The sequence below is a fragment of the Plectropomus leopardus genome, chromosome 22 (genome assembly GCF_008729295.1).
Source record: "Plectropomus leopardus isolate mb chromosome 22, YSFRI_Pleo_2.0, whole genome shotgun sequence".
Classification (NCBI taxonomy): Eukaryota; Metazoa; Chordata; class Actinopteri; order Perciformes; family Serranidae; genus Plectropomus; species Plectropomus leopardus.
The window spans coordinates 9,661,441-9,680,069 of record NC_056484.1 but is presented as its reverse complement, the minus strand read 5'-3'; the positions used below and the strand labels follow the sequence as shown (position 1 = coordinate 9,680,069).

Genomic DNA, 18,629 nt, shown 5'->3' with positions numbered 1-18,629 from the left:
TCGTTTTCTTTACATATTTCCTAAATCACATTATTCATAACAGCCAAATCTGTTTCATGCATTTTCTCCAAGACACTTAGGAAGGCTCATCTAAAAATATTTGTAGCTTCGGGAATGGTCATAGTAAAGGCTATAAAATTAAAAAACAAAAACCAAAAACAAAACACCAGCCACCGCCTACCGATAAATTAAGTACAGTCCCTTATTCCTCATCATTTATGCTATAAAATAGACCTTAAGATATATAACTTTTGATTAAATTGGTGATTAAGACCCAGTATCTTCCAAAATTTGAACATGGGGTGTAATATACCTGTTTTCATTCGATGGAGGATATTTAAAGAATGTAACCACCAAACGTTAATTATTTATATCTTTTTAAAAAATATTCATTTAAATAGTTTCTTGTAATTTGCATTGGATTTTATTTGAATTTATGAAATTATTTTACCCCCTTTATTTTCTTTAAATATAGTTGTGCCACTTGTTTCAGATTTGTGCAACACGGTTGATAGAACTACTGTACACGCTCAAACTACAACTCCCAGCATTCCTTCCGTCGTGTAACCTCGCGTTTCTGTCTTCCTGTTTGGGTGCCGCAGCTGGAAAAATGGCAGCTGAGACAGGGAGATACAGGAGTGCAGTCAGCAAAAACAAAGACCCCTCTGGTCTTCTTATCTCTGTCATAAGGTAAGCTTTGGTACAGTCTTTATTTTTTGTTAACGGCTTCGTTTAACGTCAGTCAGCTCTTGAAGTGTGCTCGTATTTGCTCTAAGACAGCGGTTAACAGCTAGCTTGTATGCTACATGTTAGCAACATCCTTCCTGTCACAGTTATTGTTGACTAGCTAGCTAACGTTATATGAAAGACGATATATGAAAGACGCGTTTACCATTTTAATTCACGTTTTATACATCGGTTAGTCTTAATAGCAGGTCTAAAGCAGAAGAAGAGGTTTAATCTTGGCCACAGTCCGAGGCTCTTACAATTTTAAGTTCATTGATTAGACTATTCACAAATTGCACTGTTTAGCTAGAAACTGGTAATAATCACATGAAAAATATTTTGACCGATGTAATGCTGTTAATACATCTGTAACTGCTGTTGAATGTGTAACATGCTTGTGTTTTTAGAGATATCTCTTTGCAACAGTTGCAAAGTTTTGCGAAACCAGTTTCCAGTGGATTTCTTAATAGATTTGAGTTTACTTTACAGGAGCACACAGGCTTTAACTCTGAAATACAAAAAAGATGAAATACATGAGAGGTACACACTTTGACCTCACAGTGACTCCTGCAACTAACGGTTTTTGACAACTGCAAGGAACTGTCTCAAAATCCTACTTCCTCTTGATAAAAATCACTTGGAGAAAGCAAAGTGTAAAAAAAAAAAAACAAAACCCCAATAACTTCACAATTAAAGGGTTTCTAAAGTGGAGGTCAGAGATATCCATGGGACCTTGTAAGTAGGGTTGCAACTAATGATTATTATTGTTTTTTTAATTGATTAATGTGCCAATAATTTTCACGATTGATTGTTTAATGTTTAAATGTCTAAATAAATTATGAAAAATGCTCATTACAATTTTCCAGAGAAAAAAGTGACATCTTCAGTTTGCTTCTTTTGTCCATCCAACAAGTCCATACTCAAAGACATGCACAATCAGAAATAAAAAGAAAAAGAAAAACAGCAAATTCTCACATGTAAGAAGCTGGAATCAGCAAATAATTGAAATTTTGCTTGAAAAATGACTTGGCAGTTAATTTTCCTTCTATCCATAAATCATCTAATTGACTAATTGTTGCAGCTGTTCTTGTACTGAAGTATACAGACTGTATCCTCAGCATGTAATGTAAAAACTAGTTCACTTGACAAAGGATTACTTGATCACATGAGCATTTTCTGGCAAAATAGCTGCAGAGATGCTGTTTTTGACAACATCATCAATCTTGCTGCTGGTAGATCTATTTGTTACAGCCTGGATATGTTGCCATGCTGCAATAATGTAGTGAAATGTTGGCATACAACGCCTTGCATTGCTCGGCCTTTCGTCTATAGTTTGCCCCCTGCAAGTGACTGATATAATGAAAATCACAATAATTTTGACCAAATACCTCAAAATAGACATTATGGCATTATTGAAGGATTGATGAAAGGTCCTTCCACAAAATATTTAAACAGTAAAATGATTGATAATCATCAGTAATGAGGGTATAATGACTGGTAAAGGCAAAAAAATAAAACGGCTAAAGTTTTTACAGTAATGCAGCCTTTAAAATCAACACAAATAATATTCAAAGTCTAAGGTGATATATGGTGTCTTATCATGATGTCAGTTAAACATCATTATACTGCCCAGCCCTAATACAAAGTCTTATACTGTAGTGATTTTCTTCTTCTGTCTTTTGGCATCTTCAAGTGCTTTGTGAAAGCTCTGACTTAGCTGAAACTCGTTATTTCCTGAGAGTCTCTGCATGTTGAGGATTTAGTTTTTTAGCTGAACTCCACTTTTTCTGCCTCTCCTCTCTGACGCAGGACTCTGTCCAGCAGTGATGATGTGCAGGACAGGGAGACAGAGAAGGGTCGTTTGGAAGAGGCCTTTGAGACATGTGACAGGGATTTAGATGAGCTGATTGTTCAGCATTATGCCGAACTCACCACTGCCATCAGGACCTACCAGAGCATCACAGAGCGCATCACCAGCTCCCGCAACAAGATCAAACAGGTAGAAATGACAGTCTTGTACAAAAAATAAACACTGGAGGTTTGGAAAACCATTACTGGAATTCATACTTGCAATGTTTCAGATGGATTTCAAAGTTGTGGCTCTAAGCTGTGTAATTAAAAACAAAACACAGTTTTCATTCATTTTCTCTGCATACATGAAAGGAGTTTCTTATCTCAGTTTTTAGGTTTTTTGATACTCTAAGACCGAAAGACTGACTTAATTAATACAAATCCTGTTCACCCAAGAAGAAAGCTGCCAGCTTAAAAATTATCGGCTGAAGTCAGAATCCTTAGCCCCCATATATGGTCTTCTCTATCATACTTTTTGAATTAACATTGTAAATGTCGTCAGCCTCCCTACACATTTGGCAAAAGGACATGCAGCGTCCGAGTGCTTTTTCTGAGCAGGATAAAACCGACAAGTTGTGCTGGTATAGTTCGATCTTTAAATGATGATTTAAGAGAGTGATTGAACTTTTCACTATTGCATAGACCTGCAGACAGCAGATGTTTTGACTTCTTAAAGTAGGAAAAATAGCAGGTGTTACTAATAACATTAACAAGGGCTCCAGTCTATTCAAATATTTTGGTAAGCCCTGAAAGTTAGCCAGAATTCGCAGAAACTGAGGCATCAAAATGGACTTAGCCATAATTTACATAATTTGTTATAATTTACACCGTTAATTTTCATTCTGTAACGTGAATATGTCACAAAAATTCCTATTTGCTAATGTGTGTTTGTACCATTTTCCTTACTTCAGTTTTAACCTCTGCAAACCTCCAACATACAGTAGCTCTCTTTAGCCTTTAAATCTGCTTAGTTAATCAGCCGGAAGTGCAAACACCTGTGTGGGTGTGCGGTGCCTTTAATGTAATTGCCAGTTGATTCAAGTGCTTATGTAATAATGCACAAAAATAACAAAAGTGTTATTTTCTCCCACACCAGTAAATCAAATGCTGTAAAAAGTTTCAAGGGACACAATCACTTTCATCTGCATTTCAGACATTATCTACACTTGGTTACATATTAACATATTTTAGGGGTATTTAAGTTGACATTATTCCATGTTACACGTTATTTTGTGTCACTGGAAATTTTCTTTGATGAAAGTGAGCACAGGTAATGGCTTTTTATACACTTCCAAAATCCTTGTGTTTATTGGTACTGTTGCACCTAAAATGTGCCTCATGGACAAGTGTTGTGTCTAATTTTTTTTTTTCTACTCCCAGGTGAAAGAGAACCTCTTGTCATGTAAGATGCTGCTCCACTGCAAAAGGGACGAGCTGAGGAAGCTGTGGATAGAGGGCATCGAACACAAGCACGTCCTCCAGCTGCTGGATGAAATCGAAAGCATCAAGCAGGTGCCTCAGCGTCTGGAGGCCTATATGGCGAGCAAGCACTACCTTCATGCCACAGACATGCTGGTGAGTAGAATCAAGTCCAGGGATGTGGTTGTAAATTAGCGTCTTCGTACGTGTGAGTGTGTGTGAGCTGTACAGTTTTTGAGGTAAGCAGAAAAAAGAAAGAAAAAAAGAAATTCTTGATAGGTTTGGTTTGTTGATAACAGAAAAGAAGAAAGTGTGAAATGGAAAAAGAACAGGTTATCTTTTTCTTGAAGGTGTGGGAAAACCTATTGACGTGTATTAATGCATATGAGGCAATACTGAGGTATTTGTGCACAGTACACATACGTAAACAAACACTGGTGCCTATGAAGTGTTAATGCTATGATTGATTTCCTGGCACCTCTCATCCCTCTAAAGAATCCTTTCCTAGCAGCCTTGAACAGTCCAGTGGGTGCAACTCTTTTACTTCAAGAGAACATCATCTTAGTGCAGTGAGGGGCGCTGCAGGTGTGTATGTTTGTGTGCGCTCTTGTTCTTTTGATGTGTGTTTTGCAGTATTCTCGGCAGGGGAGCTGGAGGACGGCACTGAGGACTAAACGACCAGGCTCTGTGATCCCTCTGCTCCTTTCCTTTACCTCCCTATTCCTCTCTCCCTTCTCTGTCACACCCACACATCTTCCTTCAGACTTTGGTAATAATTAGTTTGCTAGAATGGGGTTATCTGAGGAGGAGGAGAAAAGAGGGATGTTGGTATGCCCAAAGGACCGTGAAAAATCCTCTTTGTGGGGGTGGAAAGAAGTGGAACTTCAGTCAAACCTGTGCTCAGTCGGTATAGCGTGTTTTTGAAAGGTTGTGGAAAGTTCAGTCAGTTGGACGCTTCGCCTCTGTCTTGCACACTTCAAATGTGCTTTTCTTGATCCGGATGATTCAGTGGTATGTGAAAACACACTTAAAAGCACATTTTATTTGCCTCTACATATCAAAATGCTGTTGGATGCATTTGTTTTATGTTTTGCTTTGGTGACATGTTTATTCAGTTTGTGAATAAATAATGTTTTGAAAAGTCCACTTAGAATAACCCACACTTAAGCCAGAGTAAAGGATGTTAGTTATGATTATAAAATGGTAGAATGACAGCCTTGAAACAACATATTTTGCTTAGTTTGTGAACTAATATAGAAATCCACCAACTTTCTCTATTTATACATTTCTGTACTTAATGGACTAATTATATATAAAACAGTGTTTACCACAGAAATAGATTCAATGTGTGGAAAGTTTGTCTGGATCGACAAACTTTCTTGAAAATGCAGCGGTGCTATATTGCAAGAGTGCTCCGAATTTACAAACAGTCCAGTGTGGTCAACTTAACAGACTTTGCATTGCAAAGATGATCATATTTCAACAACATCTGAGTTGCATAAAGAAGACGAAGGGAAGCAGGGTTTCCTCGGATCCTTAAAAAAGTCTGAAAAGGTGTTAAATTAAATAATTAAAAAATTAGGCCATAATTGGTATTAAAATGTATTAAATAAATCTTTTTTCAAGGCAAACCAAATGGATTCTTCAGAAACATAATATGTTCATTGTTTTCCATGTGTTTTGCTCCAGAAAATTTTGATTTTTAAAGAAAATTGTTTATGTTGAAGTAAATATTTGGGCAAAACTGTCCCTTATAAGTTTGTGATGGTTCATGGTTTTTTTTTTCTTCTACTTTGGTTATTGTAAAATTGGTCTCAATTTATACTTAGAGTGGCATTAAAAAGTATTCAGAAGTCTTAAATCTAACTTCTCTTAAGTTGTAGACGTGCTGGGGAAGGAAAGAAGTCTGGAGACTTTTCTGCAAACCTTCATGTGTCAGCCATAAAAATAATAAAATGGAAAGTAACTTTAAGTAATTTATCAACCAGTTACTTTTTAACTTTAACTTTCGTCATTTTTTATGGGAGTTGTACTTTTACTTGAACATATATTCAATACTCTTCGGTACCCGCACTGAATGAAATTATCTCTTGATTTTTAGAAAACTAGGATTGTTAAACATAATACAACAATTAGATTTATGAAAAAATCTTAAAAGTCTCTTTTGCGGTGTTCTTTGTATTCTTTCCCCCCAATATACTGCATACTTCTAGACACACTCGCACTGTGTCTCTCCACAGTAACATCATACTGCCTGTGTCACTTCTCTGAGAGTCCCCGAAGTGTTTATTCCCATCATGCTGTCACTCATTACAGCACTCATCTGTCAGATTAACGTCTCCCTGGTTTTCAACTGCGCCCTCTGTTGCTTCTTCTCTCCCTAAACTCTATTTCTCCGCGTCTTTCAAACAAAAAGCTGTAAATGTTTTGTGCTTACAGGCTCGTGCAGTATTTATGTATTATTTTTACTCTGCAGTGTTGAAACAGTAGCCAGCTATAAATGTCCTAGCCTCTCTATCTCTCCCTCGCTCTCCATAACATTTAGTGTGTGTCCGTGTGTGTGTTTATGTGAGGCTTATCTCTGAGGGTTGACAATTAGAATTCAGACTATGCTCTCTGTCTGCTATTGAATGGCAGTCTAAGACCCCATGGGTTTGTTTAAAAACGAGACCAGCTTTGGTTCCAGAAAAAGTCCTCTCCTCTCCTCTATCTTCTCTTATTCCCTTGTTCCTGTAGTGTCACAAAACCCAGGTGCACATACAACAGTTGACACCCCCCCCCAGAGCTTACTGATAAGCTGTCATACTTCTCTTCTCTGTTTTGTCCTTCTCACCATCTCTGTTGCTCCCAAGCAAATTCACCAGAGGCTTCATATCCCTCATTACACTGACAGGCCCGGCCCCCTAATGATGTTAACCAGCCTTCCTCTGTCATCCCAGCCCAATGGTAATGAGATATCCCCCCCAACACACACACACACAGACACATAAGTGTTAAATGATTTACAGTTATACAATCACACACATATAATCATACACAGACACATCTGGAGGTTTGTATGCACACTCACAGGACACGCACAGCCTCGCAGGCATGCCGAGCTATTCTATTAAACCAAAGGGGGGTGATCATGCAGCGCATTAGCTCATCTTGTCACTAATGTGGCTCTCATTTGCATCAACACACACTTGACCCATGCACCCTACCCAGCATCCTCCCCCTCCTGCTACCCATTCCCTTCTGGCCTGCCCTGGCCATGCAAATATTCTTCGCTGTGCTATCATCTGGCCATTAGTGCCCTTGAAATACACACAGAAATGCATACACAGAAATACACACATACGGAGTGGCACATTTTATTTAATGGCATGAGGATTTATTAAATGCAAAAATGCCACAACCGCTGCCGTTACTGCTAATGGAAACTGAGAAAAGAGCAAAGGAAGGAGGGGGATGGGTGAATGTGGAGATATGTAGAGTGTGACTCAGGAAGGCATGAGGAGACTTTGTATTAGTTTTTGAGAGAAATATGTTTGTCATATATTATGCATGATAATAAGATTATAGATACTTTGATACTTTGACAATACCATGTGTTTAAAACAATACAATCTAAATACACTCTTTAGTATTGAAGGCACCAAGACTATTAAAAAAACAAAACAAAACAGATCCACAATCTGATTTTCAAACCAAGGTTACATATATGAAACAACAGGGAAGAAAATCAGCTGTTCCTTAACCTTTGTCTGTTATGGCGTTAAACTCCAGCAATGAATCCACCACATGGCTAAAAGGTTTGTTTAGCTTGGCAAACCTTGATGTAAGCAGCTCCATATATGTAGATAATTTTGCTGAGTGTCATTGTGGCTGTTTGCCTCATTGTAAACATGGGGTGAAGTTTCAGACCTTCTTGCAGTTGGAGACAAAATTGAGCTCCTTGCACAACTGTCATAAATTGAAGAATTTTGAGGCTTGGTTAACCCTAATAAAAAGGGAATAATTGGGATAAATAAGGCTTTGACTGAACAGTGATTAACCTTTGGGTTTCTTGATTTACATCAGAAGTAGAAGATGTAATTTCAAATGGAAGGGATCTAAAGCAAAGGCCAATTTGACTGTCATTATGATCATATCTCCATTAGACCCCATGTAAGATTTTTCCCATCAACAGAGGAACACTTACCACAGGTTGGTGGGTTAATAAATGTAATTTCTTGTCTCTGTATAGCCCTTATGTTGTTTTTGTTGGATAAGAATTCCATTTGACTACATAGTGATCTTCTAAGTGTTTTTTTCCTGTGCATAATTGTCTTACATTTGTAAGGCTGACTATTGTAGGAGTATAAAGAATGACGAATGTACAGCCCTCCCACCTTGATCCTCTGCTGGCTGTGTGATGAATGTTTTTAACCTGTTATAAAATTTCAGATAAATTGCCCACAGAATGAGTTGCATTTAGAGCTGCCATTTGTTGGGGTTTCCTTGGTCCAGTTTCAGGCGTGAAAGCTTTGTCATGTGTTGTCCCTAGCGCTCTCTACATGTCTTTCATATATCTCTCTGTTGTGGGTTATCCAGTCATGGTGAATGCCAGAAGAAAATCTGTAAAAGACTTGAAACTTGAAATATAATGCTATGGATAACCTGTAATTGGCCGGTATGTCGTCACACACAGGTGTCAGCTGTTGATTCCTTGGAAGGACCCCTGCTGCAGGTGGAGGGACTTGGAGATCTGCGCCTGGAGCTCCACAGCAAGAAACTCAACATTCACCTTGTGCTCATTGATGAGCTGCACCGACACCTCTACATCAAGTCCACAAGTCGTCTGGGACACAAGAACAAGGACAAAAATGCTGCTCGCCTTCCAGGGTAAGGAGGGGGTTCTTTAATTATATGGTTACCACTTTTTGAGGGATGTCCTCACAAAAGCAGAAATGTGAAAATAGTTCTTTCATGGCATCCGGGATGCTCGGTGGTTAACTTGATATGCTTAAAAAGGGTAAAAAGGTGGTTAGTGTTTTAATATTGCCTTTATTCGTGTGCAAGAACTTGCAGTATTTTAAACAGCAGCGTAAATAGTGGTTAAAAAATGTAGCTGCTAACTTTTAGATACAGTAAGAGATTTGATTTCATCACCTTTGATAGTTTCCTTTATTACAGGCTTCCTGCGTTCTCTTAAATAGTCTTAAATGGCACTGAAATGATTAATCTGAAAATAAGGCCTTAGTATCTTAAATATATATTTCAAAACACTTAAAAATGCCAAGTCATGGGAAGTAGGATTTTATTAATGGGTTTTTTTCTGACTGATTTTCTGATTGTATTGTGCAGCCTCAAAACAATTTGTAGCTTATATTTGTTTTTAAATAATATAGCGTGTATTTCATGCAAAAACTTTTTCCAAACTCAATAAGATGAAAATCAAGGCAGTGGAATCCTAAATGTTTTGTGAAAAACACTCAGAAAACGAAAGTTACCTTTTATGTAACAACAAACATTTGGGCTATAGATGATAACAACTAATCAATAATTGATTAATCGCAGTCTAATCAAATGTGTGAAAATTTATTGATCAATCAACTGGCTATGCAGTTCTGTCAATGTATATGCAATATGTTGCTGATAGCTTTGATTAAGGAAAATGCATTTGGTACTGTTTGAAATAAGCGAAGTTGATTTTTCTATTAATCGATCATTAATTTGGCTAATTATTGTTGCTCCCCCTAATTTGGACGAAAATGTCCCTTACCCCTGTAAGTTATATAGGTTTGTTATTTTGTTGTTGTTGTTTTGTTTCTTTTTGAATTGTGGTTCTTACAAATTAGTGACATTAAAAGGTCTTAAATCCAACTTTCCTTAAGCTGTAGCAACCCTGCATTAACATTCATATCAGATTCGGCAGAGCGGTGGTTATTCTTTTGTGGATTCACAATACAAACACAAATATATTTCAATTCATTTTCCTACATTGTTATCAGTAATATACTACATAAGAACCTGGTTGAGAGTGACAGAGGAAGTGAGGTCCAAAAAGCTGTTTTAAGATACATATTTTAGCCGGCGTGTTTGGTCTATACCCTGCCTTTCTTGTTTGCCTGTTATGTAGTAAACAGAAATTTAGCCTTTAAAGCACTTTCTTGTTTGAAAAGTTTTACGGTACAGATGTGCATTCATTATGAGTTATTCCATTGCTGCGGGAAAACTTGCCAGTTATTTACTGTATGGAAACCTAGCCAATTACAGACAAAAACAATTAGACCTTGTGTAACTTGTTGCTCTACTTCTTTATGTTTGTTCTTTGTGCTGTGAAGTTCCACAGAAAAAGACAGAAAAGCCGCCCCCATCATTTATTGTAAAGAGGCTGTACAGATATATGTATGAACAAACCATTTTTAAACCTAGCAGAAAATGTCAGTGACCAATTACTGGAAGTAAATAAATACGAGGACAGAATTCTACAAATAGTTTCTATGACATGATGTTGGTTTTGCAGCCATCAGGAGAATAACTTAAGCTAAACCTTCATGACCCGAGGACCAGTTTCTTAGTTTCATGATGCGGCTGTATAACTTATTAGTGATAATGCGGCACAGTGGCTTCGAACACACTGTTGACGCTGCTGTGTGCTGTGAATGACATTTAGTTTGAGTGTTGCTCGCGCTTTTACATGTGTGTCTGTGTGTGTGGGGTGCAGTAATTATGGTGGCGGTGGGTTGGCGAGATACAGTGATTTATTACTGAGCCGCTGACAGGTCCTGGCCTTCCTGTATTGGGTCGCCTCTAACAACAAGCCAGCCTCCATACACCCCACTCACTTAGCAGACACAGTGTGTTTATACCGCCCAACATAAAGGACCTGGATTGCTTCCACCTCTGGCTTAAGGCTTGATAAATGGCTCATTGGAAAGCAGCACCAATCTCGCCAGAGATGCAAGGCTTTTTTTGTTATAACAGTAGATTGTTTTTGTTAGAGGAGGGCAGGTTAGTGAGTGCATTTCTGTTACAGCATACTAAAGTTTTATATGTCTATACAAAGCGATTACTCCAGATTTTTTAAGTTCATTTGAGCCTGTTGCTCTCATATGCGACATGATATGACATGATAATTAAGTTGATCTAATCTAATATAAAAACCAGTTCGCAGGCAGTGTTATTTGTGCCATAATTTTACTAAAACATGACTTCACTGTCGAGACTGTATGGTGTCAACAGTAAAATCATGTTTTTATTTCATCAAACAGTCTTAGAGAGTGTGATCTGTTTTGGCATTCAGGTATGGTATGGCAAACTGTTGGCACAACTCAAGACTAAACTCTTATATCTTATACAAACAGCTCAGAAAATAGTCAGGAAAAAGGTACATCGTTGATCTTCAGCTTCCATATAAGGAATCTTTGCTGAGGGAGACACAGAAGATACTGAACATCCCAACACACATCCTGAACCCTGAGTTTAAGCTATTGCCTTCAGGCCGACAGTTCAGGATGCCGAACTGTAGATTAAACTGGTATTAAAATGTATTTACAGTCTATGGTTGGCACAGAGTAGCACCCAGCATCTGATTATGCCAGGCAGTTAAAGATGTGACATGTGTCCCAGCCCTAATACAGTTTCAATATCATATTTTCTATGAGACAGAAAGCATAATATTCACTAACATGATGTACATTATTTTGATAATCACCGTCTATGGATTTATTTATTTTTTATTCCTCTTCACAGCTCTGCAGCCAAAGACACATCTCCAATGCCTGTGTTAGATGTCAGCAGCCTGTCCACCCCACGCAAGCTTTTGGATTCATCACAGTTCAGCACACCCGGATCCAGCAGCGGTACGCTCCTTAGGTCACATTAGATATGGGAGTTAGAGGGAATAATGGGTGGTGGCTTGGTAAAGAGGGCGAGAAGATTATGTGAAGGAAAAGAGAAACAAAAAGAAGTGAGAATTTTAAGAGGTTGTTTTATGAAAAAAAAAACCACAACATTTTTTTACATGGTTTGCTCTCCATTAAAATTTCATACATTAGGAGCGCTATGGAGATAAACACATCAACAAAGCAGTGTTGTCGGTCGCTTTGGAAAACAAAGTGTGTGGATTTCAGTTTGCAATTTTACTTTCACTGTGCCGATATCCTTAGTGATAATGAAGTCATTAGCATCATTCTGGCTTACATCCATTTGCATGTCATTATGGGTGCGTATTGCTTCTCACAAACACACACACTCACACACTCAGTTTTATCGAATGCACATAGAAACCGCTGATCCGAACTATTGTACAAAGAACTGAACACATCATCAATTAACAAACACACACATACTTTTGCACACAGCTCACATTTCTCTCCTTGCAGTATGTGTCATAACATCTTCAACTATGATCATAATGTACATTTCCCTCGCTCACATTATAATCATCTTGCCCCCCCCCTGTCTGTACCATTAGTCACGCAGCATCCCTGTCATCACAGCAGGGGAGCAGCATTCATTACGCTCAAACTGGTAACCAGTGCTGTAACAGGGACTGATAATGCAGAGTATAACTGTATTCAGGAATGTATGAATTCTCTCTCGGTTGTTGGGGCGTCGAGTCAGCACTGCATTCCTTCCAGGCAGAGAACAGAGGAACGCAAACAAGGAGATAATGAAAAAAGTTAATCCTGCAATAACTTGGTGTTCCCTTGGTGTTTCTGAGATTTTATATTAAGCCTGGCTTTTTTTTTTTTCACCACCCACTCTTGGCGTTCTAACTTAGCGACTCATGGTTTCTTTTTAGCTCTGTGGCTGCCATGCAGCCATACTCCATCCTGTGCATACCACTCAGTTTCCACAAACATATGAGCTCATTGCTGCTGCTTCCTAACTATCTTACTTATCCCTTGAGATAAATAAAGTTTGACCTTAACATTTGATTGGCTCCTGAAAAGAAAGGTGTACCTGAAAACTAACATTTTTATTTCATTCAGTGGTTGCATGATTGAGCTATTGCATTTCTCTCTGTTAATCTTGTCTATGCTCCTGTCTTTTATGTGCTTACCTCATAGTATAGAAGCCCACAGAATCTAAAAAAAAGTCTTACAAGGCATTGAATTCCTTTTTTTTTCTCCAACTGTTTCACAGGTTTAAAAAATATATATATTAAGGAACTTAGAGAGATGGCAAAAGTTGTATTTCACTAGTTTTCACAGATGTAAATTTTAAAAAATTATTTAGAAAAATGATCCTGACAAACTTTTTTTTAGCTGGCTAAACTTTTTTACCTGTTAAACACATGAAAAAATTAAGGAAGTATCCTGGCAAAACCTTTTGTTCACCTGTGCTTAAATTATAAACACACAGAAAACATTTCAGATCAGATCTACAAAGATGGATCTCCAGAATTTTTTCCCACTTGCCATTCAGAGCTTTTGTATATTAGCTACAGCTGTCATTTCAGTTCTGTATTTTTTACTCCACCTCTTTTTATTCACTTAGCTCAACCCATCACAGTATGTGCCATGACCTCAAACACACAAACACAAGCAAATGTACAAATTACCATTAATACATCATAAATATCCGTTCACTGCACTACCCCGCATGCCTGAAAGTAAAAGCTGAACCACAGTTGTCCCCACATTATGCAAAGGGAACACTTGCAATTAGCAACCCCCAGGCGGTAAGTGTCTATGTACCGTCATGCTAACAACTGTGGTCACGACACAACAGCCGGCTTCCATCAATGGCCTTGCTTGCCATTTTGTCTAATAGCATTAGAGCACCTCATTTGTAGCTAGTAATTGTCATAATTATTACACAAACTACAGTTGGAATGGGGGAAAAGAGGAAATACACCCAAAGTCCATTAACTTGCCATAAACATTAACTCTCTTAACGTGCTTTGATGGGGAATTGGGAGGCCCCATCTAATGGAAATTAGAGCATCATTCAATGCTGCCACTCTCAATTTAGCCCCTAATGTGGCTAAGTCAGATGGAAAGAGCCTGAACGGGGGGGAGGATAACAGGATAGGTGCAGGTGTGTGCGTCTAAAAGACAAGATGTTGTATATTATTACATTGAAGCTGTAATTGTATTTGTTTTAATTTGTTATTAAAAATGTGTTAAATGAATCTTAGTTATTAGGTCTGTACATATGTAGCGGGTATGTTAAGGAAACTTTTACTAACTTATGTGTGTGTGCATGTTTATGCTTTCTTTAGTGCGTGAGCTGCAACAGGATGTGCGGGAGTTGAACCAAGCAGATCTCCCTGAGGTGGATCCAGAAGAGAACAGTGCTGAGTTTATGGGCATCCTCATCAAGGTGAATACATGAGCCCAGCTGGCTTACAACATCGTTAGGCATTGATTTTTGGTTGAATTTAGATTGTGATGTCAGGTAACCAAAATTCAATGTCAGGACAACGTGTAATGCCATGTCAATTTTACATAGAATACTGACAACAGATGATGTTTATATTTTGTTAGTTTTAACTTCTGATGATAAGTAAACAAAATCCAGTGTCCTTCAAATGTCTCATGCCAACATTTAGTAGTGAGGTATGGAGAACAAAACTCAAAGTCTGCAGAACATCATAATGTCATCGTCCACACATTGTGAAATTCTGCAGTATTGACGTAAATATTGTCAAACTGATTTTCATTCCATCCAAAATTTAACTGTTTGATGTAAAATCCAACGTCTTTCTGATGTCACATTGACTTCCGCAACAGCTGGGTAACACTGCTGAACACATCACACGCTGTTAATTATGTATTTTCACACTTCAGCAACGTTCTATGATGTTTTTTCAAAGCCTCTGTGCTCTCGCTTGAAGTGTTTGTGTCATCCTTTTTCTTCAGGCTCTGGCCAAGCTGAGGAAAATCCCTGAGACCATTAAAGCCATAATGGAGCGGCTGGAACCTGAGCTGAAGCAGATTGTCAAGAGGTCCACCACTCAGATAGCAGACCATGCTTACCAGCGAGGAGAAAACCTGGCCCAGGAGAGCCAGCCAAGGTAGAGTAATGGGGCAGGGGGGATAAGGAAACACACACAGGCACACACACAGCGAAGGAGGAAGAGACAATGTTAAAATATCATGGCTTCCTGAGAGTGGAGAACAATTCCCAGAAGAGCAAAGATCGCTGCAAATCAGTGAAAAAATGGAGAAAACTGGAGGATAGTAATACATAGTAAATGGAGAGTTAGTTGAAAGCAATGAAGTTAAAAACTAAAAGCAATTCTGCAGAAAAATGAAAGCCATCTTCTTAAAATGTTTGCCTGTTAGAAAATAAGTAGAACCAGCCATGTTTCCAAAAAGGATCAGTGTAAACAGCAGTATGCAACTGCTGTTGTTACCACGGAAAAAGACCTTAATAAAGCTGTCAGTTGTAATCCCCAACAGTTTTATTAAAGCAGCCTGCTTGCTTATTCTTGTGTAGTTATAGAATTCCCATTAGACTTAATTCTCTAGTGTTATTAATTACAAGGTGGCCTCTTTCTCCAGTGGTTGGTCCAGAGAATTCCTACTAATACAGTACAGCTGTTTATAAATGCTAATATGGCTTGTTTTAGTCACCAGAGTCACAGTTTGGACTGTCTGGTCCAGTGTAAAAGCTTTAACAGGGTTGATTTTGTACAAACCGGTGAAACTAGCCTTTGGCATTATGATACATTCTGTCAAATTAAAAAGTTGTCTATATTGGTAATCTGCGGCAATGGTGTCACAGCTCTAAATTCAACTGGTGTTGCTTCAGTGATAAACAATATGTCAATGTAATTAACATAATAATATGTTTGTTAAAAGTGACAACTAGAGCCACAAGTGTCAGGGAGTGAGCCGAGCACGGCAACATGAAGTTGTTTACCAGATTGTTCATGTGTTATTTGGGGTGTCAAGAAGAGACATGGCAGAGTTAGCCTTAAAAGAAAATCAAAACTGCAGTATGGAAACATTTTGGATCAGAAGCCATCAAAAGACTTAAATAACCGCAAGCTACACTGTGCACCATTTTAAGCTCAACTTTTTTTTGGACGCCCTGTTCATATTTATTCCTGTGGTTTGCTTTGAAGATGCCGCAGTGGACGAGGAACAGCTGATTTGTTAAAGATAAATGAGGTATTATCTATATGAAACGTCCTCCTTTTACTGCAGAAACCAAAACAAGGTCACAGATCATTGGAGGGAGATCCATAAGAGTCTGAAAGAGTCTGGTAAATAACAGGTCCCCAGGAAAGGCTCTGGGCTTTGAAGCCAATTTTTGTACTGGCATGAACAGTAGAATTACAACTCCCAAATCCGTCAGGTGATGCCATTGGATCCAAAAAGACTTTTTCCCATAGACTTTTATGGCAAAAGTGATGTGCTTTTTGGCTTCATGCGCCACTCAGGAACTTGGATAAAATTAAAGGGGCCCCAGTCTCAAATGCTGTATCCAGGTCTCTTAATACATTCATGGTAAATAAATATCGCTAATAACAAGCTAACATTAGGCTACTTGTTGTTGGCTAAATTGGAATTTCTGGTAAATATTACATTTTAAAACATCTGTCTTCTATTTTTAAAGTAATATTAAAAATGTAGGAAGATAGCAACTAACCCATCTTATAAGTGGTTACATCTCGATATGATCTTAAGTGCACAGCTGATAGCTACGTGGTTTGTTTACATGACATGACCAAAGTGCGTACTTGATCGATGGATGATGGCAAGATCCTTGTTTGCTGTTGGGACACGGTGCCATTATGCTTCACTCAAGTGGCTGCGAAGTCATGTGCGACATTAGGTAAAATTTGGTATACCGTTCCGGTGATCAGCTTAAAATGTTTACACTGGCCCAGCCCCCTTAGTTACTTGTCATTTTTTATGTTAACAAGCAGTAAGTCTTTAATTTATTTTTAGAGCTGACAGTAAAGACAATAGACAACATGTTTTGAATGCAGTCCCAGGGTGTTCATAGTCAGACAGTCAACCAGGTATGAAACACAGTAAAGGCCAGCACTGGAGTCACGCCTGCCTCAGACCATGAAAACAGATACTGTGCTGCTTTAAACCCAGACAAGTCATGGTTAAACACACCCACCCACCCACCCACACAAACACACAAACAACTTCACACCTGCCGTAGAGGACTGCTGCATTTTAAAAGCAGTCACATCAGCTCCTGCAGACATACACATGCAGCAAGCAAGACTAGGGAAACACAGGTCTCAGTCCACTGATCCTGAACCATTTAAGAGGAACGTCTTGTTTTCTGTCAGGGATGTTCTCTCCGGCCTCGTCTGCCTCCCCTCTCCGGTCTGCCTGCTGAATCTCATCTGACCTCAATGTAACAGGCCACAGTGTAGCTCATTCCCAGCTCCACTCTGTACAGATTGTTTTAAGTTTGCCTGCGTGTGCATTTGTGTGTGAGCGCTTAACGCCGTATTTGTGTCGGTGCATTTGGGCAAACACTTAGAGGTTTATGTGTGTGTGTTTGGATACATACGCACCTAGTTCTGCCTATGTTCACTTCAATTTAAAGTCAAGGCTTGTTGCTATGGAAACTCCAACCAGTGTACCACTTGTGGGGAACAATGGTCTTGCATATTGCACACTATATTTTATAGCACTGCAGACTAGCAGGCAACACTTAAGCACTTTACAGCACATACAGCGGTGTGTGGCTTTACTCTCTGAGTTTTATGTTCTCATTCACGTCCTCTGTGATCAGAGTGCATTTTCATTTCCAACTCCTTCCACTAGATTTTCCTTTTAGTAAGATACTCCGTACAGGTTGCCAGTCCATGTTCCAAAGTTATTAGCATGCACCACTGATCTGTGAGTAGTTCAGTTTAATTTACATCAAATCAGACTTGTTGAACTCCCTCTTTTCATTTTGCATTACAAAAACAGAGCTTTATTCCTTTTGCTTTGTTTTGTGGTATGTTGGAGTTTCCAAATCCAGTCTGAATTCCTCAGAAGGAGAGCAAATTTAAAGAGAAGAAATGCTTGAATAACCAAAGAATGTTAAGATAAAAGGCAAAGTATTTTAATCCAATCTGAAAACAAGAAAAGCACATTTATCACAAGATTGATTGCTTGTCTCTTTTGTTGGAGAGACACATTTGTGTGAGTGAGTCTCTGCTCTGTGGATTTGTGTCTGACAGCAAGATGACCTGGCATTTAATATTTCAGTGGTTTTTAGCAGCCTTTTGCACCAGCTATATCTAAGAACTCTCTTAAGTTAGGGTGCAAACTCCTCACTAAACAATATGCTGAAACTGCAGTAGTTAGGAGTAAAGTCCGTAAAATATTGTTGCAGATGACAACGACATTTCACTCCCTGTGGCCAATCAGTAAAGAGCTTTATTCTGTCTAAAGCAGTGGATCCCAATCATTTCAGCCACGAGGTCTAATTGTGTCCTCATCATTAATTCTAGGTCCATACATAAGATACATTTTCACAAATTCAAATTTATTTATTTTTTAACTAAATGATTACATGTGGGTTTAGAAAACAATGTAATAAAACATATCGCAAGAATAAGGTGCAATTACCTAAAAGTTAGTAAAGAAATAGCACTGCAACAAAAAAAAGTGCATATTATTGCTTCAATATCAGTGATAGAAAAACACTGCAAAGGCAGAGCATGTTAATAGGCCAAATAATAC

The 18,629-nt window shown here is 38.4% G+C and overlaps 1 protein-coding gene across 1 annotated transcript in view; it reads left to right on the top strand.

Moving 5' to 3' along the window:
* The first annotated feature begins 603 nt into the window (after window positions 1-603).
* The window catches only part of exoc4 (exocyst complex component 4), a 153,415-nt gene continuing 135,389 nt past the window's right edge, over window positions 604-18,629 (top strand). Inside the window, exons 1-7 of the mRNA XM_042511086.1 lie at window positions 604-690; window positions 2,536-2,725; window positions 3,958-4,152; window positions 8,672-8,865; window positions 11,719-11,828; window positions 14,198-14,298; window positions 14,838-14,992. Coding sequence (XP_042367020.1) covers window positions 611-690; window positions 2,536-2,725; window positions 3,958-4,152; window positions 8,672-8,865; window positions 11,719-11,828; window positions 14,198-14,298; window positions 14,838-14,992 — 1,025 coding nt within the window. The 5' untranslated portion in view covers window positions 604-610. The remainder of the gene's footprint in view (window positions 691-2,535; window positions 2,726-3,957; window positions 4,153-8,671; window positions 8,866-11,718; window positions 11,829-14,197; window positions 14,299-14,837; window positions 14,993-18,629) is intronic.